Raw genomic sequence first — 20,584 nt, 5'->3', positions numbered from 1 at the left:
GTTAAGCAGAAATACCGGCTCCAAACAAGTGAAGGTACGTGGGCCATACGGAAAGTTTCTGGATTCTGATATATGAGACGACTTATTTTTTCTAAGTCAGTTCCAGGAATTATCAGTAAGCCGTAAGTAAAAAGAACAGCCGTAAGTATACAATATGCATTTGAAGCACTGGATAGGATAATTCGCCAGTAACTGGCCACCGGCCAATAACTGGCCACCCTAAACTAAAAATGAATTCTATACACCTATAAACATAATTTATTATATTATAAAGGGGCCAACTGATTAACAGTCCGCCGGACAGAACAAAATTTTGACAGTTCCGAACAACTGGCAGGGCCAAACCGTCCGGCGGACCGTTAATCAGTGGGCCCCTTAAGGTTTCAATAACTGGCCATTTAGTGGACAGGACAGCCTTCAATAACTAGCCACCTTATACTAAAATGAATCCTGTTTATAAGTGAATATAATTTTTTTTAGGGTGGCCAGTTTCTAACAGGTGGCCAGTTAATACACTATGTTATTGTTGTAAATTTATTTCTCAGAAATCTATATTTCTGAGAAATAAATTTACAAAGTGAACTCATTAATGTGCCGTCACGCTCAACAATTAATAAATTTAATAAATTTTATTCTAAAGAAAAGCTTCTAATAAGGTAGCACTTTCCTTGATATCATGGAATTTCGAACAAAGAATAACTGTTAAGCCTTTATAAGGCAGAGGGAATATATTTCCCACCTGATTTTGAACTTTATTTCAAAGTGATAGAGTTCAATTTTGCATAATTCCCGACACCCTTATGCCTTATAAAGGGTTAATTTAATTTTAAAGACAGGAAAATTAACTCAAAATTTAATTTAAAAGACAGGAAAATTTCCTGTCTTTTAAACAACAGGTTCAACCTTTATTAAATGAATTAAAAATTAAAAGTGTCTTAAGTTTGTTCTCTTTTAAATGGACATCGGGACTTAGGAGGCTAGACGTACTAATTGAATATCCCATAACACGGACTTAATGGCTCCTCTACACGATGGGCCAACGCCGGCCACTCCAAGGGACGCATTTATGCGTTAGAGGGAGCAAGTGATATTGCTATCTCATTCTACCGCATGGCTGCGTCCCCTGGAGTGGCCGGCGTTGGCCCATCGTGTAGAGGAGCCATAAAGCGATTTCATCGAAACCAAGCACTTGGTTCAACACTTCATGTTAGTTTCAAAAGGTATTTATTGCTAACGGCCGTTCTTAGAATTGGCATCTACTCTTTCATGGCTCCTCTACACGATAGGCCAACGCCGGCCACTTCAAGGGACGCAGCCATGCGGTAGAATGAGATAGCAATATTACTTGCTCCCTCTAACACATAAATGCGTCCCTTGGAGTGGCCGGCGTTGGCCCATCGTGTAGAGGAGCCATCAAACGTACTGTGTAAAGGTATGGTCACACCATACCAGTGCTGTTTTATCTCTATCTATAACTGTACACGACGCGCGTCCCAGTCATCAAATGTAATTAGATAAGTAAATTCATTAAGAGATAATTTAGATTAAGATCCTAATTTGTGAATAATAAAATATTACCCTATTGTCTTTTCATTACGTAGCTCTGCTTAACGAGGGGGGCAAAGTGTGGGTCGCCGAGGACGACACACACTTTGCGCCTTTCCAATAAGTTTACTAAGATAGGCTAGGGCCTAATAAGAATAGATTAGGTAGGATAGCTTATAAGACTTAATAAAATGTATTTATAAAATAAATAAATAAGTGCCAGAGGGCCGAGGAAAGAGAGGTTCCCCAATTAGAAAGAGATAGGTAGATAGGTAACCTGCGCGCATGCGCCAATCTCTCACGATCCGCGCATGCGCGCCCCGCGGGGAGCGGGGGACGAGGCGCATAAAATAGGTGGTTATAAAAGCCGGTACATCGCCCCGCTCCGCGTCGGAGAGCCACTCGGAACCTCGCACGGACGCACCTCACCAGCACCTGCATATCCGCCGACGATTTTCCTGCGAAAATCGAAGCCGGAACGCGCCCGGCCCCGGCCGGAGGAGAAGCCCAGCTGCGACCTGAACCCATCCACCGATGGTCGCCCTGTCTAACAGGGTCGTCCGACGGTGACGCGTCGCGCAGGTCCCGCACACATGGACAAGAAACCACCGAAGTCCCCCCCCGTCCCTCCGGGGCGGGTGGGTAGACAAGAAAACGGATTTTACAATCCACCCGCAGCCTCAACAGTAAAACTCGCGACCCCCCCGGTCCCCTCGGATAGGGTGGGTAGTTTGAAACGCGAGTTTTACAAAGTACCCGTCGACACCAGGACTCCCGAACCCGCCCGCGGCCCCACAAAGCCGTGGCGCTTCGACTTCGACGGACTCATTGAAGCCCTTGGACGCCCCCACGCACCGACCCCCCTCCCGCGGGTAGCCCCAGACCGACTTTCCCCTCGCGGGCACCTCGATCGTGATCGATCCAGGGTTGCCGGCCCGGAGAGAGTCGGTCATATACCTCCACACATGGAGGTATATCCCCCGGCGCTCGCCCCTGGGATAGTGGAGCCGTCCCTGGAAGATACCAAACCACAGCGCCACCTGGACGAGCGCCCGACCACTCTTCGACCTTCGGCAGTTGAGGAGGGACCGGAGCGCAGCCCGCCTGACTGCGAAGAGGATGATGACAACATCCCGCCGCCCAAGGACCAGCAACTCCGTGCCAGCCCCGGAGTCGCCCCGCAGCCCCACAAAGGCCCTTCTAAGGGCCCCCACCACCACAACAACGACGCCGGACACACAGAGGCCCCCAAGCTGGGAACCTCTGTACCAGCACCCCCGGTTCCCGCGCCAGCACCTGCTCTCGCGGACACCGGCCCCACCCACGCAACCGTCGCAGCTCCACAGCTGCGCCCGAACAAGACGACCGAGCGCGCCGCACACTCGCGTCTCTGCCACCTACTGGGCATCGCGCCGCTCCACGCACGCCCCCCGGACAACCGCCGTCAGCGCCAGCGCCCCCAGGGCGCGGGTGCCAGAAGGAGAAAAAGAAGACGCCACTCAGCGGGCACTGCGCCGCTCCACGCACGCCCTCCGGACAGCCGCCGACAGCGCCAGCTCCCCCCCTGGGACACCGGCGCAAGAAGCAGAGGGAGTCAGCCCACAGCAGCTACGAGGCCCCACAGCCACAAAGCCGCTGATAGGCTATAAAGAAGAAACAAAAGCCATGACAGGCCATCACGGCTAGCCATGGCACAGAAGCCACCGCCCTTAGAATAAGGGCACAAAACAGACCCACCCGTAGTTACGGGTGGCGATTAGAGACCGCCAAAAATCCCAAATAGGGATGGGAAGGCATCTCATGCCTCCCTTCGGGAGGCATGAAAGAAGCAAGGACTCGCTCCGCGTCAGTCTAGAGCCAGCAGCCGACCAGGAAACAACTAAAAGAAGAAAAAAGGAACCTCTCCAACCTCGACCCTCCTGCATCTGAATAAGCCAGCTGCGTGTTTCATTCCATCCTCTGCTACCTATGAGAATTCTACAGTCCACTCTCTCCCCTCCCCTGCGCACCCCCGCTGCGACACACGAAGATAGGGCCTAACACTCACATTGTTTGGTCCTCGTCGAAGCCGGATCTCTGAAGCAAGAAGACAGCAAGATGGCGAAAACAAGAAACAACCACAGCAAAGAAGATGAAGAATCGTCAGAAAAATCTCCGGGCTCCGGGGAAACAGGCACGACATCGGGCACCGGCGCTACAGGCACGACATCGGGCACCGGCGCCACCGACACTACGTCAGGCACCGGCACCACGTCGGGCACCGGCACCACGTCGGGCACCGGCACTACGTCGGGCACCGGCACTACGTCGGGCACCGGCACTACGTCGGGCACCGGCGCTACGTTGGGCTCAGCGGAGACGCTGGACACAGTTGCATCGTCGGGTACGGGCGCCATCAGGAAGACGCGTCCCAGACCAGAAAATCAACCCGGGCCGAGCAACGCCGTCCACCCCGCCGACACGTCGGGCATCAAAGCAACGCCTGCGGCCAGCCTAGCCAACACGATCGTCGAACGCAACCCCACCCAATTGATGCCACCACCGAGACAACCAGCGAAGCCCGCTCGGTCACACCGATCTAAGGCCTCCAGCAAGAGACTCCTCGCGGAGTTGGAGGCCAAGGAGAGGTTGGCCGAGCTAGAGGTGAAGCGTGTACAAGCAGAAGCCAAACTAGCAAGAATACGTCAAGAAAGAATAGAACTGGTGTCATCAAGAGAGGAGTCTGAAGAAGAGGAAGAGGACCTCGCGCCGCAGCGCATCGCCGACTGGTTCAATCGCCGACCACAACAAGCGACAGAGATAGAAGAGGCCGTCCATATAGAAGAAACGCAAGAGCCCGCCGCGCGCACTACTAGACGACGCGCGCGGCCGGATACATACGAAGACACTCGTGCGATGGACGTGTCGTCGCTAACCGCCGCCCTCACAGAAGCCATTCAAGCCAGCAAGTCCTACAAGAAGTACATACCCGACTTGCCGACCTTTAGTGGCCTGTGCACCGAGTGGCTACAATTTAAGGCCGCGTACAACGAGTCCGCGCCCAGTTTCTCTGCAAGTGAAAACGTCGCCCGTATAAGAAGAAGTCTGAAAGGTGTCGCCGCGGAGGCCGTCAGCGCCCTCCTAATCAGCCAGCCACATCCCGAGGACGTCATCCGAGCACTAGAAAGAAGATACGGAAGACCAGACGCTCTACTCATCAACGAACTGGAGAAGATTAAGGGACTGCCGCGCCTCACCGACAACCCGCGCGATCTGTGCATATTCGCCAGCCGGATCGCGAACACTGTGACGACTATCGAAATATTGAAGAAACCGCAGTACCTCTACAACCCAGAGCTACTGCGGTCGATAGTCGACAAATTATCGCCAATAATTCGCAACAAATGGTACGACTACGCGGCTACGAGAGAGGAGACGCCCGAGCTCAAGAAAGTTGCCGACTTTTTGAACAATGAAGCCGACAAGTGCACACCTTACGCTCCGCCTGAGAATACGACGGAGAATAAAGAAGTAAGAAGCGCAAGAAAGAAGCCCGAGCGAACGTACGCCGCCGCGGTCGAGACAAATAAGAAGCCAAAAGAAGAGAAGCCAGCGTGCCCGCTATGTGAACACGCTACGCATCAACTGCCGTCGTGCCCGCAATTTATGAAGATCGACACGAACGAGCGCTGGGAGGTGGCCAAGAAAAACAATATCTGCTACCGGTGCCTCGTCAGCAAACATCGACGCTTCGCCTGCCGAGCGAAGCCTTGCGGCCAGCAAGGCTGCCCCATGAGACATCATCGCCTACTACACCACGAGAAGTCGTCACCCGCGGCCGCCGCTGCAGCCGCTGCCGAGCCACCCCCACCACACAAACCTGAAGAAGTCGTGGCCTCGGCAGTGAACCAGATCGCCTGCGCGACAGCACGAACAAGACGCGCCTACCTGAAGATAGTACCAGTCACACTACGCGGCCCGCGGGCGGAAGCAGACACATTCGCTCTACTCGACGAAGGCAGCACCGTGACAATTATCGACTCAGCGCTGGCGGACACACTCGGGCTCGACGGCCCCACCGAACCAATGTGGGTGCAGGGAGTAGGAGGAAAAGAGATGGAACACAATCAGAGCAGGAGGGTCGAGGTTTACATACGCAACAAGTACGGCGGGCAGGAGCAGCGCATATCAAACGCGCATACCGTCGGCAGTCTGGGCTTCACCACACAATCCATAGGTGTGAGCGAGATAGAAGGCTGCACACATCTCAGAGGACTCAAGCACAAGTTAACCTACCGCGGCGCAACCCCACAAATACTCATCGGTCAAGACAACTGGGAGCTAATCGTGTCGCGAGAAATAAGAAGAGGACGGCGCGATCAACTCGTCGCTTCAAGAACCCTACTAGGATGGGTACTCCACGGCTGTCGCACCACTAGAGCGGAGCCGATCGCGTACTGCTGTGCGCACCTCACGCGGGCCAAGTCAACTGAAGACATAGAAGAAACAATGAAGAAATATTTCGCCCTCGAGTCCCTGGCGATCGAGCCGAGGCGACCGAGCAGCGATCCCGAGCAACAAGCGCTTCGCATACTAGAGGAGAAGAGCCGCCGCTTACCCGACGGCAGGTTCGAAACGGGGCTACTGTGGCGCAATCAAGAAGAAACAATACCTAACAATCGCAACGACGCACTGAAGCGGCTACACACGCTCGAGAGGAAGCTGGATCGAGACGCCAACCTGAAACAACAATACAACGAGCGCGTCAACAACCTACTTACCTCAAGCTACGCCGAGCGCGCGACCACGCCACCTAGCGGAAGGACGTGGTACCTACCTCACTTCGCCGTCTGCAACCCAGAGAAGCCGAAGATAAGACTGGTCCATGATGCTGCGGCCATCTCACACGGCCGCAGCCTCAACGACATGCTACATACGGGCCCAGACTTTCTGCAATCGCTGCCCGGCGTCATTATGAAGTTTCGTCAACACGGCATCGCAGTCTCAGCTGATCTGAAAGAGATGTTTATGCAGATCAAAATACGCGAAGAGGACCGGGACGCGCTCCGCTTCCTGTGGAGGGGCGACCGCCGCGAGGGGGAGCCAGAAGAATACCGCATGACTTCAGTTATATTCGGCGCGTCGTCATCGCCGTGCACCGCTCTATACATCAAAAATAGAAACGCACGAGAACACGCAACACAGTATCCGGAGGCTGCGCGAGCGATAGAGCGCAACCACTACATGGACGACTATCTCCAGAGCTTCAACACAATAGAAGAGGCGAGACAAGTAGCAAGAGACGTCGATCATGTGCACAAACAAGCCAAGTTTCAACTGCGTGGGTGGGCCACAAACGAATATGAAGCAATAAGAGACGTCGTCGGCAGCGAAGAGCGAGAGGGAAACACAGTCCCTATCGGCGGGAGCGAGATAGAAAAAACACTCGGCCTGCTGTGGGACACGAACGAAGATAGCATCCGGTTTCGCCTCAACACAAGAAGAGCTCAGCCCGAAGTGATCAATGATCTCCGGCCGCCGACGAAGAGAGAAGCCCTAAGCATCATCATGTCAATATTCGACCCGCTCGGCCTAATTTCACCTATCACGACGCCGGCCAAACGAATAATGCAAGACACGTGGCAACACAACACAAGCTGGGACGAAGCTATACCAGAAGAGCTGCGCGAGCGCTGGAGCGAGTGGCTACAACAACTGCGAGATCTAGGTACCCTAAAAATACCTAGATGCTACGACGCGACGCCTGCCACCGTACGCGACCTGCACACCTTCGTCGACGCTAGTGAAGAAGCATATGCGGCCGCCGTATACTGGAGGATGACGAGGGCCGACGGGTCAGTGAAAATAGCCCTAGCCGCCGCCAAGAGCCGCGTCACACCGAGGAAGCCTATCTCCATACCTAGACTGGAGCTACAAGCGGCCGTCCTAGGCGTACGGCTAGCAAGAACAGTGATAGAAGAGCACGACTTCGAGATCGCTTCAAAAACATACTGGAGCGACTCTCGCACGGCGCTAGCATGGATACGCGCCGAGCCTCGCACATTCAAGACGTTCGTGGCCCACAGACTCGCCGAGATAGAAGATCACACTAAGAAAAACGAGTGGAGATGGGTACCGACAGCACATAACGTAGCCGACGACGCGACCCGCGCCACCCCAGCTGACTTCGATACGAGCCACAGATGGTTCGTAGGCCCGTCGTTCCTGTACAATGAAGAATCGACTTGGCCCCGTGAGAATAAAGTCGAAGTTCCCGTGACCGGTGAAGAAAAGGAGACGTGCGCCGCGACAGCTGCCGTGCCCCTAGATAAGCACGCAGCTATACCTAAGTTCGAGCGCTTCTCCAAGTGGACGCGACTACTACGAGCGACCGCGCGCGTGCTACAGTTCATCGACCTCGTGCGCCCTCGACCCTGTGAACCCGCCCGGCCCGCGACACAACTTGTCGCGGCGGCCAGGCGCAAACGAACGCGCGCAAACGAGTCACAAGACGGAGCCTGGAATAAGCGCGCCACTCACACACGCGTGCCAGCCAAGATCGCCGCCACATCGCCGCCAGAGGAGAAAAAGTACTTAGTGTTGGAAGCCAAATACCTAAGTGCCGCCGAGAAGCTGTTAATACGCGCCTCACAAGAAGATAGCTACGAGAAAGAGAGAGGGCGCATAGCGAGCGGCCGCGCGCCAGACAAGGACGACCGACTAGCCAAGCTGAGCGTATATATGGACGAAGACAACATTATACGTCTACGGGGCAGAATAGCGGCCGGCGACTTACAAGAAGAGACAGTGCGACCTATAGTGCTACACGGGAAACATCACTATACAAAGTTATATGTTTCACACGTCCACGAACAGTTACATCACGGCGGCACCGAAATAGTGGTCAACGATCTACGACAGCGCGTGCACATAGTGAAGATAAGGCCGACAGTGAAACAAGTGATCGCCCAGTGCCCACGGTGTCGACTGCGTCGTGCGAAGCCCGCGGCGCCATCTACGGGTGACCTGCCAGCGGCGCGCCTAGCACACCACGTTAGGCCCTTCACCTACACAGGCCTAGACTACTACGGGCCGCAAGAAGTCACAGTGGGCCGCCATAGAGAGAAGAGGTACGTCGCGCTGTTCACCTGTATGACGTCGAGGGCCGTACACCTGGAGATGGTCGTCTCGCTTAGCACTGACTCCGCCATCAACGCACTGCGCCGCTTTATTGCTCGGCGCGGGTGCCCTACAGAGCTGTGGAGCGACAACGGCACCGCCTTCAGAGGTGCCCACCGAGAGCTGGCGGAAGCGATGAGAGACGCCGCCCACGCACGCCGCATCAACTGGCGCTTTCTCCCCCCCGCCGCCCCATTCATGGCGGGCGTGTGGGAACGTATGGTGCGCACCGTCAAGGAAGCAATGAAGGCTACGCTGCACGAGAAGTACCCGAGCGACGAGACCCTACAGACCCTACTGGCGGAGGCGGAAGCGACCGTCAACTCAAGACCGCTGACCTACGTGGCCGTGAACCCGGAGGACCCGCCGGCCCTGACCCCGAACATGATCCTGTTAGGGCCGGACTGCTACTCACCTGCACCCGGCACCTTCGAGGAGAGCGACACCAACGCGCGACAACACTGGAAGCGCGCCCAGCAGCTCGCCGACACCTTCTGGCAGCGCTGGGTCCGCGAGTACGCGCCGCTACTCCAACACCGGCGGGAGCCCTACGACGAGGGAGTCGCCCCGGCCGTCGGAGACGTCGTGATCATCTGCGACTCCAACCTCCCCCGCAACACATGGCCGCGTGGGATAGTGACGCAGACGTACCCAGGCAAGGATGGCGTGGTTCGAGTCGTGGACGTCTCTACGAGCAAGGGACACGTGCTGAGGAGGCCGACCAAGAAGATCGTCGTGCTACCAGTAGGTTCGCGAAGCGACGGCGGGAGAAATGTACACGACGCGCGTCCCAGTCATCAAATGTAATTAGATAAGTAAATTCATTAAGAGATAATTTAGATTAAGATCCTAATTTGTGAATAATAAAATATTACCCTATTGTCTTTTCATTACGTAGCTCTGCTTAACGAGGGGGGCAAAGTGTGGGTCGCCGAGGACGACACACACTTTGCGCCTTTCCAATAAGTTTACTAAGATAGGCTAGGGCCTAATAAGAATAGATTAGGTAGGATAGCTTATAAGACTTAATAAAATGTATTTATAAAATAAATAAATAAGTGCCAGAGGGCCGAGGAAAGAGAGGTTCCCCAATTAGAAAGAGATAGGTAGATAGGTAACCTGCGCGCATGCGCCAATCTCTCACGATCCGCGCATGCGCGCCCCGCGGGGAGCGGGGGACGAGGCGCATAAAATAGGTGGTTATAAAAGCCGGTACATCGCCCCGCTCCGCGTCGGAGAGCCACTCGGAACCTCGCACGGACGCACCTCACCAGCACCTGCATATCCGCCGACGATTTTCCTGCGAAAATCGAAGCCGGAACGCGCCCGGCCCCGGCCGGAGGAGAAGCCCAGCTGCGACCTGAACCCATCCACCGATGGTCGCCCTGTCTAACAGGGTCGTCCGACGGTGACGCGTCGCGCAGGTCCCGCACACATGGACAAGAAACCACCGAAGTCCCCCCCCGTCCCTCCGGGGCGGGTGGGTAGACAAGAAAACGGATTTTACAATCCACCCGCAGCCTCAACAGTAAAACTCGCGACCCCCCCGGTCCCCTCGGATAGGGTGGGTAGTTTGAAACGCGAGTTTTACAAAGTACCCGTCGACACCAGGACTCCCGAACCCGCCCGCGGCCCCACAAAGCCGTGGCGCTTCGACTTCGACGGACTCATTGAAGCCCTTGGACGCCCCCACGCACCGACCCCCCTCCCGCGGGTAGCCCCAGACCGACTTTCCCCTCGCGGGCACCTCGATCGTGATCGATCCAGGGTTGCCGGCCCGGAGAGAGTCGGTCATATACCTCCACACATGGAGGTATATCCCCCGGCGCTCGCCCCTGGGATAGTGGAGCCGTCCCTGGAAGATACCAAACCACAGCGCCACCTGGACGAGCGCCCGACCACTCTTCGACCTTCGGCAGTTGAGGAGGGACCGGAGCGCAGCCCGCCTGACTGCGAAGAGGATGATGACAACATCCCGCCGCCCAAGGACCAGCAACTCCGTGCCAGCCCCGGAGTCGCCCCGCAGCCCCACAAAGGCCCTTCTAAGGGCCCCCACCACCACAACAACGACGCCGGACACACAGAGGCCCCCAAGCTGGGAACCTCTGTACCAGCACCCCCGGTTCCCGCGCCAGCACCTGCTCTCGCGGACACCGGCCCCACCCACGCAACCGTCGCAGCTCCACAGCTGCGCCCGAACAAGACGACCGAGCGCGCCGCACACTCGCGTCTCTGCCACCTACTGGGCATCGCGCCGCTCCACGCACGCCCCCCGGACAACCGCCGTCAGCGCCAGCGCCCCCAGGGCGCGGGTGCCAGAAGGAGAAAAAGAAGACGCCACTCAGCGGGCACTGCGCCGCTCCACGCACGCCCTCCGGACAGCCGCCGACAGCGCCAGCTCCCCCCCTGGGACACCGGCGCAAGAAGCAGAGGGAGTCAGCCCACAGCAGCTACGAGGCCCCACAGCCACAAAGCCGCTGATAGGCTATAAAGAAGAAACAAAAGCCATGACAGGCCATCACGGCTAGCCATGGCACAGAAGCCACCGCCCTTAGAATAAGGGCACAAAACAGACCCACCCGTAGTTACGGGTGGCGATTAGAGACCGCCAAAAATCCCAAATAGGGATGGGAAGGCATCTCATGCCTCCCTTCGGGAGGCATGAAAGAAGCAAGGACTCGCTCCGCGTCAGTCTAGAGCCAGCAGCCGACCAGGAAACAACTAAAAGAAGAAAAAAGGAACCTCTCCAACCTCGACCCTCCTGCATCTGAATAAGCCAGCTGCGTGTTTCATTCCATCCTCTGCTACCTATGAGAATTCTACAGTCCACTCTCTCCCCTCCCCTGCGCACCCCCGCTGCGACACACGAAGATAGGGCCTAACACTCACATTGTTTGGTCCTCGTCGAAGCCGGATCTCTGAAGCAAGAAGACAGCAAGATGGCGAAAACAAGAAACAACCACAGCAAAGAAGATGAAGAATCGTCAGAAAAATCTCCGGGCTCCGGGGAAACAGGCACGACATCGGGCACCGGCGCTACAGGCACGACATCGGGCACCGGCGCCACCGACACTACGTCAGGCACCGGCACCACGTCGGGCACCGGCACCACGTCGGGCACCGGCACTACGTCGGGCACCGGCACTACGTCGGGCACCGGCACTACGTCGGGCACCGGCGCTACGTTGGGCTCAGCGGAGACGCTGGACACAGTTGCATCGTCGGGTACGGGCGCCATCAGGAAGACGCGTCCCAGACCAGAAAATCAACCCGGGCCGAGCAACGCCGTCCACCCCGCCGACACGTCGGGCATCAAAGCAACGCCTGCGGCCAGCCTAGCCAACACGATCGTCGAACGCAACCCCACCCAATTGATGCCACCACCGAGACAACCAGCGAAGCCCGCTCGGTCACACCGATCTAAGGCCTCCAGCAAGAGACTCCTCGCGGAGTTGGAGGCCAAGGAGAGGTTGGCCGAGCTAGAGGTGAAGCGTGTACAAGCAGAAGCCAAACTAGCAAGAATACGTCAAGAAAGAATAGAACTGGTGTCATCAAGAGAGGAGTCTGAAGAAGAGGAAGAGGACCTCGCGCCGCAGCGCATCGCCGACTGGTTCAATCGCCGACCACAACAAGCGACAGAGATAGAAGAGGCCGTCCATATAGAAGAAACGCAAGAGCCCGCCGCGCGCACTACTAGACGACGCGCGCGGCCGGATACATACGAAGACACTCGTGCGATGGACGTGTCGTCGCTAACCGCCGCCCTCACAGAAGCCATTCAAGCCAGCAAGTCCTACAAGAAGTACATACCCGACTTGCCGACCTTTAGTGGCCTGTGCACCGAGTGGCTACAATTTAAGGCCGCGTACAACGAGTCCGCGCCCAGTTTCTCTGCAAGTGAAAACGTCGCCCGTATAAGAAGAAGTCTGAAAGGTGTCGCCGCGGAGGCCGTCAGCGCCCTCCTAATCAGCCAGCCACATCCCGAGGACGTCATCCGAGCACTAGAAAGAAGATACGGAAGACCAGACGCTCTACTCATCAACGAACTGGAGAAGATTAAGGGACTGCCGCGCCTCACCGACAACCCGCGCGATCTGTGCATATTCGCCAGCCGGATCGCGAACACTGTGACGACTATCGAAATATTGAAGAAACCGCAGTACCTCTACAACCCAGAGCTACTGCGGTCGATAGTCGACAAATTATCGCCAATAATTCGCAACAAATGGTACGACTACGCGGCTACGAGAGAGGAGACGCCCGAGCTCAAGAAAGTTGCCGACTTTTTGAACAATGAAGCCGACAAGTGCACACCTTACGCTCCGCCTGAGAATACGACGGAGAATAAAGAAGTAAGAAGCGCAAGAAAGAAGCCCGAGCGAACGTACGCCGCCGCGGTCGAGACAAATAAGAAGCCAAAAGAAGAGAAGCCAGCGTGCCCGCTATGTGAACACGCTACGCATCAACTGCCGTCGTGCCCGCAATTTATGAAGATCGACACGAACGAGCGCTGGGAGGTGGCCAAGAAAAACAATATCTGCTACCGGTGCCTCGTCAGCAAACATCGACGCTTCGCCTGCCGAGCGAAGCCTTGCGGCCAGCAAGGCTGCCCCATGAGACATCATCGCCTACTACACCACGAGAAGTCGTCACCCGCGGCCGCCGCTGCAGCCGCTGCCGAGCCACCCCCACCACACAAACCTGAAGAAGTCGTGGCCTCGGCAGTGAACCAGATCGCCTGCGCGACAGCACGAACAAGACGCGCCTACCTGAAGATAGTACCAGTCACACTACGCGGCCCGCGGGCGGAAGCAGACACATTCGCTCTACTCGACGAAGGCAGCACCGTGACAATTATCGACTCAGCGCTGGCGGACACACTCGGGCTCGACGGCCCCACCGAACCAATGTGGGTGCAGGGAGTAGGAGGAAAAGAGATGGAACACAATCAGAGCAGGAGGGTCGAGGTTTACATACGCAACAAGTACGGCGGGCAGGAGCAGCGCATATCAAACGCGCATACCGTCGGCAGTCTGGGCTTCACCACACAATCCATAGGTGTGAGCGAGATAGAAGGCTGCACACATCTCAGAGGACTCAAGCACAAGTTAACCTACCGCGGCGCAACCCCACAAATACTCATCGGTCAAGACAACTGGGAGCTAATCGTGTCGCGAGAAATAAGAAGAGGACGGCGCGATCAACTCGTCGCTTCAAGAACCCTACTAGGATGGGTACTCCACGGCTGTCGCACCACTAGAGCGGAGCCGATCGCGTACTGCTGTGCGCACCTCACGCGGGCCAAGTCAACTGAAGACATAGAAGAAACAATGAAGAAATATTTCGCCCTCGAGTCCCTGGCGATCGAGCCGAGGCGACCGAGCAGCGATCCCGAGCAACAAGCGCTTCGCATACTAGAGGAGAAGAGCCGCCGCTTACCCGACGGCAGGTTCGAAACGGGGCTACTGTGGCGCAATCAAGAAGAAACAATACCTAACAATCGCAACGACGCACTGAAGCGGCTACACACGCTCGAGAGGAAGCTGGATCGAGACGCCAACCTGAAACAACAATACAACGAGCGCGTCAACAACCTACTTACCTCAAGCTACGCCGAGCGCGCGACCACGCCACCTAGCGGAAGGACGTGGTACCTACCTCACTTCGCCGTCTGCAACCCAGAGAAGCCGAAGATAAGACTGGTCCATGATGCTGCGGCCATCTCACACGGCCGCAGCCTCAACGACATGCTACATACGGGCCCAGACTTTCTGCAATCGCTGCCCGGCGTCATTATGAAGTTTCGTCAACACGGCATCGCAGTCTCAGCTGATCTGAAAGAGATGTTTATGCAGATCAAAATACGCGAAGAGGACCGGGACGCGCTCCGCTTCCTGTGGAGGGGCGACCGCCGCGAGGGGGAGCCAGAAGAATACCGCATGACTTCAGTTATATTCGGCGCGTCGTCATCGCCGTGCACCGCTCTATACATCAAAAATAGAAACGCACGAGAACACGCAACACAGTATCCGGAGGCTGCGCGAGCGATAGAGCGCAACCACTACATGGACGACTATCTCCAGAGCTTCAACACAATAGAAGAGGCGAGACAAGTAGCAAGAGACGTCGATCATGTGCACAAACAAGCCAAGTTTCAACTGCGTGGGTGGGCCACAAACGAATATGAAGCAATAAGAGACGTCGTCGGCAGCGAAGAGCGAGAGGGAAACACAGTCCCTATCGGCGGGAGCGAGATAGAAAAAACACTCGGCCTGCTGTGGGACACGAACGAAGATAGCATCCGGTTTCGCCTCAACACAAGAAGAGCTCAGCCCGAAGTGATCAATGATCTCCGGCCGCCGACGAAGAGAGAAGCCCTAAGCATCATCATGTCAATATTCGACCCGCTCGGCCTAATTTCACCTATCACGACGCCGGCCAAACGAATAATGCAAGACACGTGGCAACACAACACAAGCTGGGACGAAGCTATACCAGAAGAGCTGCGCGAGCGCTGGAGCGAGTGGCTACAACAACTGCGAGATCTAGGTACCCTAAAAATACCTAGATGCTACGACGCGACGCCTGCCACCGTACGCGACCTGCACACCTTCGTCGACGCTAGTGAAGAAGCATATGCGGCCGCCGTATACTGGAGGATGACGAGGGCCGACGGGTCAGTGAAAATAGCCCTAGCCGCCGCCAAGAGCCGCGTCACACCGAGGAAGCCTATCTCCATACCTAGACTGGAGCTACAAGCGGCCGTCCTAGGCGTACGGCTAGCAAGAACAGTGATAGAAGAGCACGACTTCGAGATCGCTTCAAAAACATACTGGAGCGACTCTCGCACGGCGCTAGCATGGATACGCGCCGAGCCTCGCACATTCAAGACGTTCGTGGCCCACAGACTCGCCGAGATAGAAGATCACACTAAGAAAAACGAGTGGAGATGGGTACCGACAGCACATAACGTAGCCGACGACGCGACCCGCGCCACCCCAGCTGACTTCGATACGAGCCACAGATGGTTCGTAGGCCCGTCGTTCCTGTACAATGAAGAATCGACTTGGCCCCGTGAGAATAAAGTCGAAGTTCCCGTGACCGGTGAAGAAAAGGAGACGTGCGCCGCGACAGCTGCCGTGCCCCTAGATAAGCACGCAGCTATACCTAAGTTCGAGCGCTTCTCCAAGTGGACGCGACTACTACGAGCGACCGCGCGCGTGCTACAGTTCATCGACCTCGTGCGCCCTCGACCCTGTGAACCCGCCCGGCCCGCGACACAACTTGTCGCGGCGGCCAGGCGCAAACGAACGCGCGCAAACGAGTCACAAGACGGAGCCTGGAATAAGCGCGCCACTCACACACGCGTGCCAGCCAAGATCGCCGCCACATCGCCGCCAGAGGAGAAAAAGTACTTAGTGTTGGAAGCCAAATACCTAAGTGCCGCCGAGAAGCTGTTAATACGCGCCTCACAAGAAGATAGCTACGAGAAAGAGAGAGGGCGCATAGCGAGCGGCCGCGCGCCAGACAAGGACGACCGACTAGCCAAGCTGAGCGTATATATGGACGAAGACAACATTATACGTCTACGGGGCAGAATAGCGGCCGGCGACTTACAAGAAGAGACAGTGCGACCTATAGTGCTACACGGGAAACATCACTATACAAAGTTATATGTTTCACACGTCCACGAACAGTTACATCACGGCGGCACCGAAATAGTGGTCAACGATCTACGACAGCGCGTGCACATAGTGAAGATAAGGCCGACAGTGAAACAAGTGATCGCCCAGTGCCCACGGTGTCGACTGCGTCGTGCGAAGCCCGCGGCGCCATCTACGGGTGACCTGCCAGCGGCGCGCCTAGCACACCACGTTAGGCCCTTCACCTACACAGGCCTAGACTACTACGGGCCGCAAGAAGTCACAGTGGGCCGCCATAGAGAGAAGAGGTACGTCGCGCTGTTCACCTGTATGACGTCGAGGGCCGTACACCTGGAGATGGTCGTCTCGCTTAGCACTGACTCCGCCATCAACGCACTGCGCCGCTTTATTGCTCGGCGCGGGTGCCCTACAGAGCTGTGGAGCGACAACGGCACCGCCTTCAGAGGTGCCCACCGAGAGCTGGCGGAAGCGATGAGAGACGCCGCCCACGCACGCCGCATCAACTGGCGCTTTCTCCCCCCCGCCGCCCCATTCATGGCGGGCGTGTGGGAACGTATGGTGCGCACCGTCAAGGAAGCAATGAAGGCTACGCTGCACGAGAAGTACCCGAGCGACGAGACCCTACAGACCCTACTGGCGGAGGCGGAAGCGACCGTCAACTCAAGACCGCTGACCTACGTGGCCGTGAACCCGGAGGACCCGCCGGCCCTGACCCCGAACATGATCCTGTTAGGGCCGGACTGCTACTCACCTGCACCCGGCACCTTCGAGGAGAGCGACACCAACGCGCGACAACACTGGAAGCGCGCCCAGCAGCTCGCCGACACCTTCTGGCAGCGCTGGGTCCGCGAGTACGCGCCGCTACTCCAACACCGGCGGGAGCCCTACGACGAGGGAGTCGCCCCGGCCGTCGGAGACGTCGTGATCATCTGCGACTCCAACCTCCCCCGCAACACATGGCCGCGTGGGATAGTGACGCAGACGTACCCAGGCAAGGATGGCGTGGTTCGAGTCGTGGACGTCTCTACGAGCAAGGGACACGTGCTGAGGAGGCCGACCAAGAAGATCGTCGTGCTACCAGTAGGTTCGCGAAGCGACGGCGGGAGAAATGTACACGACGCGCGTCCCAGTCATCAAATGTAATTAGATAAGTAAATTCATTAAGAGATAATTTAGATTAAGATCCTAATTTGTGAATAATAAAATATTACCCTATTGTCTTTTCATTACGTAGCTCTGCTTAACGAGGGGGGCAAAGTGTGGGTCGCCGAGGACGACACACACTTTGCGCCTTTCCAATAAGTTTACTAAGATAGGCTAGGGCCTAATAAGAATAGATTAGGTAGGATAGCTTATAAGACTTAATAAAATGTATTTATAAAATAAATAAATAAGTGCCAGAGGGCCGAGGAAAGAGAGGTTCCCCAATTAGAAAGAGATAGGTAGATAGGTAACCTGCGCGCATGCGCCAATCTCTCACGATCCGCGCATGCGCGCCCCGCGGGGAGCGGGGGACGAGGCGCATAAAATAGGTGGTTATAAAAGCCGGTACATCGCCCCGCTCCGCGTCAGTCTAGAGCCAGCAGCCGACCAGGAAACAACTAAAAGAAGAAAAAAGGAACCTCTCCAACCTCGACCCTCCTGCATCTGAATAAGCCAGCTGCGTGTTTCATTCCATCCTCTGCTACCTATGAGAATTCTACAGTCCACTCTCTCCCCTCCCCTGCGCACCCCCGCTGCGACACACGAAGATAGGGCCTAACACTCACAATAACTCTGTATACTTGGTCAAGCAGATCTTGTCAGTAGAAAAAGGCGGCAAAGGACCCCGCAGCAAACATAGGGAAAAAGTGGTTTCAGTTTAATCTCACGAAATTTTAGTATGATGTTAATTTGACTCTCCTGATTATTTTTTTGTATGGGCACAACTCTCTCAGAAGTATACTTTCAGAAATAATCAACTATATAATTTTCTATTTACGCGACATGTTTTCTAAAATCGATGTATTGTTATGGCCAAGAAATAAGAAGTTATAGAGGGAAATGCTAGGAACACAATTTTTGACTCCGTAACTTTGTTTGGACTAGTTAGGAGGTGAACATATCAAAAGTCCCCGGCCGTAGCCCCGGTGCTGGGGGGGAGAGGGGGGAAAGAAGGTCTCATTTTTCGGTTTTTCACTAATATCTTGGAAACTTTGCGTCTTAGCGACATGACTACTGAGACAAACCAAAAGCTGATAAAATTTGTTACAAGTTTTATTCAGTCAAGTTTTTCGATATCTTGAATAGTTTTTGAGATATCCGCTCTTGAAAGTTTATTTAGGGCTTTCAATTTTATCTTGATATCTACATTAGTGAAGCTGCTAGGCCGTGTTTGGTATCATTTTCGTATAAATCGGGGGTGCTGAATTCAGTTTTGGTATCACATTGACACCATTCCTTAGAGAAAACATATAAACTTTAAACAAATACCTTTTTTTTTAATTCCTATTCACGCTTAAACCGCTCAACCAATTTAATTGAAATTTGGTATACAGATATTTCGAGTCCCAAGACAGGACATAAGATACTTTTTATCTCAATAATCATCCTTTAAAGTTGTGAAATGGAGTATGGGGGGAATTCAACTTCGTCAACGAAACTGAATTCCTGAGGTAAATACTGCTCAAGGTAAGGTTTGAAGTCATGTTAGGTATCATTTTCATCTAAATCACAGATGTATACCATCCTAAATTTCACCTAAACCGGTTCAGCGGTTATTGACTCCTCATACAAACTTCCACCCCACTTTTCACATCCTCAAAAGATGCTTTTGGTTATAAAAACCATCCTATGTCCTGTGTCGAGACTGAAACTATTTCTATACAAAATTTCAACGAAATTGGTTCAGCGGTTTAAGCGTGAAGAGGGATTTTTTAAAATATATTTTTTTTAATTTTGGTTTTACTTCGGAATAGTGTCAATGTGATACCATAAATGAATTCAGCACCCCCGATTTATACGAAAATGATACCAAACATGGCCTAACAGCATCACTGATGTAGATATCAAGATAAAATTAAAATCCCTATATAAATAAACTTTCAAGAGCGGGTATCTCAAAAACTATTCAAGATATCGAAAAACTTGACTAGATAAAACTTGTAACTAATTTTATGAGCTTTCGGTTTGTCTTAGTAGTCATGTCGCTAAGATGCAAAGTTTCCAAGATATCAATGAAAAACCGAAAAATTCGACCTTCTTACCCCCTTCTACCCCGCAGCACCGGGGCTACAGCCGGGGACTTTTGATATGTTCACCTCCTAACTAGTCTAAACAAAGTTACGGAGTCAAAAATTGTGTTCCTAGCATTTCCCTCTACAACGTTTTTTGAGCATTCATTTACTGACCTAAATAGGGACGCAGCCATGCGGTAGAATGAGATAGCAATATTACTTGCTCCCTCTAACGCATAAATGCGTCCCTTGGAGTGGCCGGCGTTGGCCCATCGTGTAGAGGAGCCATCAAACGTACTGTGTAAAGGTATGGCCACACCATACCAGTGCTGCTTTATCTCTATCTATAACTCTGTATACTTGGTCAAGCAGATCTTGTCAGTAGAAAAAGGCGGCAAAGGACCCCGCAGCAAACATAAGGAAAAAGTTGTTTCAGTTTAATCTCACGAAATTTTAGTATGATGTTAATTTGGCTCTCCTGATTATTTTTTTGTATGGGCACAACTCTCTCAGAAGTATACTTTCAGAAATAATCAACTATATAATTTTCTATTTACGCGACATGTTTTCTAAAATCGATGTATTGTTATGACACTTATGACACGCACTGACAGTTACTGACGTTATAAGGTGAAGCAACCAACTGTCAAGAGGAGGAATTACGTAAAAATTGCTAACAAACACATATTTTGTGCAAAACAATTACATTGATTATTTCTGAAAGTATACTTCTGAGAGAGTTGTGCCCATACAAAAAAATAATCAGGAGAGCCAAATTAACATCATACTAAAATTTTGTGAGATTTAACTGAAACCACTTTTTCCCTATGTTTGCTGCGGGGCACAGTGTTCGATTTCCCTCAAAAAATTTCCCTATGCTGTTAATTGCATAAATCAATCAAGGAATGCATTTGAAATGCAAGACTAGAACACCCAGAACTCTATTTCAAATACTTTTTTTTATAAAAAATAAATTATATTTCATGAGCTTGACATCGAAAA

The 20,584-nt window shown here is 53.9% G+C and overlaps 4 protein-coding genes across 4 annotated transcripts; all 4 read left to right on the top strand.

Annotated features, from left to right (window-relative positions):
* The first annotated feature begins 2,138 nt into the window (after positions 1 to 2,138).
* LOC134666950 (uncharacterized) lies at positions 2,139 to 3,194 on the top strand. Its single transcript, XM_063524258.1, has one exon. The coding sequence runs from the start codon at positions 2,139 to 2,141 to the stop codon at positions 3,192 to 3,194; it is 1,056 nt and encodes a 351-aa protein (XP_063380328.1).
* A 448-nt stretch (positions 3,195 to 3,642) lies between these two features.
* Positions 3,643 to 9,510, top strand: LOC134666948 (uncharacterized). The gene has a single exon (XM_063524257.1). The coding sequence runs from the start codon at positions 3,643 to 3,645 to the stop codon at positions 9,508 to 9,510; it is 5,868 nt and encodes a 1,955-aa protein (XP_063380327.1).
* Positions 9,511 to 10,138: 628 nt separating this feature from the next.
* LOC134666947 (uncharacterized) lies at positions 10,139 to 11,194 on the top strand. Its single transcript, XM_063524256.1, has one exon. It carries the CDS (start codon positions 10,139 to 10,141, stop codon positions 11,192 to 11,194), a length of 1,056 nt encoding a protein of 351 aa, XP_063380326.1.
* A 448-nt stretch (positions 11,195 to 11,642) lies between these two features.
* Positions 11,643 to 17,510, top strand: LOC134666946 (uncharacterized). The gene has a single exon (XM_063524255.1). The coding sequence runs from the start codon at positions 11,643 to 11,645 to the stop codon at positions 17,508 to 17,510; it is 5,868 nt and encodes a 1,955-aa protein (XP_063380325.1).
* Positions 17,511 to 20,584: the final 3,074 nt, after the last annotated feature.

This window comes from Cydia fagiglandana, chromosome 8 (assembly GCF_963556715.1).
Source record: "Cydia fagiglandana chromosome 8, ilCydFagi1.1, whole genome shotgun sequence".
NCBI classification, from domain to species: Eukaryota; Metazoa; Arthropoda; class Insecta; order Lepidoptera; family Tortricidae; genus Cydia; species Cydia fagiglandana.
The sequence above is the reverse complement of the archived record's forward strand: the minus strand, read 5'-3'. Positions and strand labels throughout refer to the sequence as shown.

Excerpts from the sequence above, each read along its gene's own strand:
- LOC134666948 (XM_063524257.1), top strand. The coding sequence starts at position 3,643 with ATGGCGAAAACAAGAAACAACCACAGCAAAGAAGATGAAGAATCGTCA.
- LOC134666946 (XM_063524255.1), top strand. The coding sequence starts at position 11,643 with ATGGCGAAAACAAGAAACAACCACAGCAAAGAAGATGAAGAATCGTCA.
- LOC134666947 (XM_063524256.1), top strand. The coding sequence starts at position 10,139 with ATGGACAAGAAACCACCGAAGTCCCCCCCCGTCCCTCCGGGGCGGGTG.
- LOC134666950 (XM_063524258.1), top strand. The coding sequence starts at position 2,139 with ATGGACAAGAAACCACCGAAGTCCCCCCCCGTCCCTCCGGGGCGGGTG.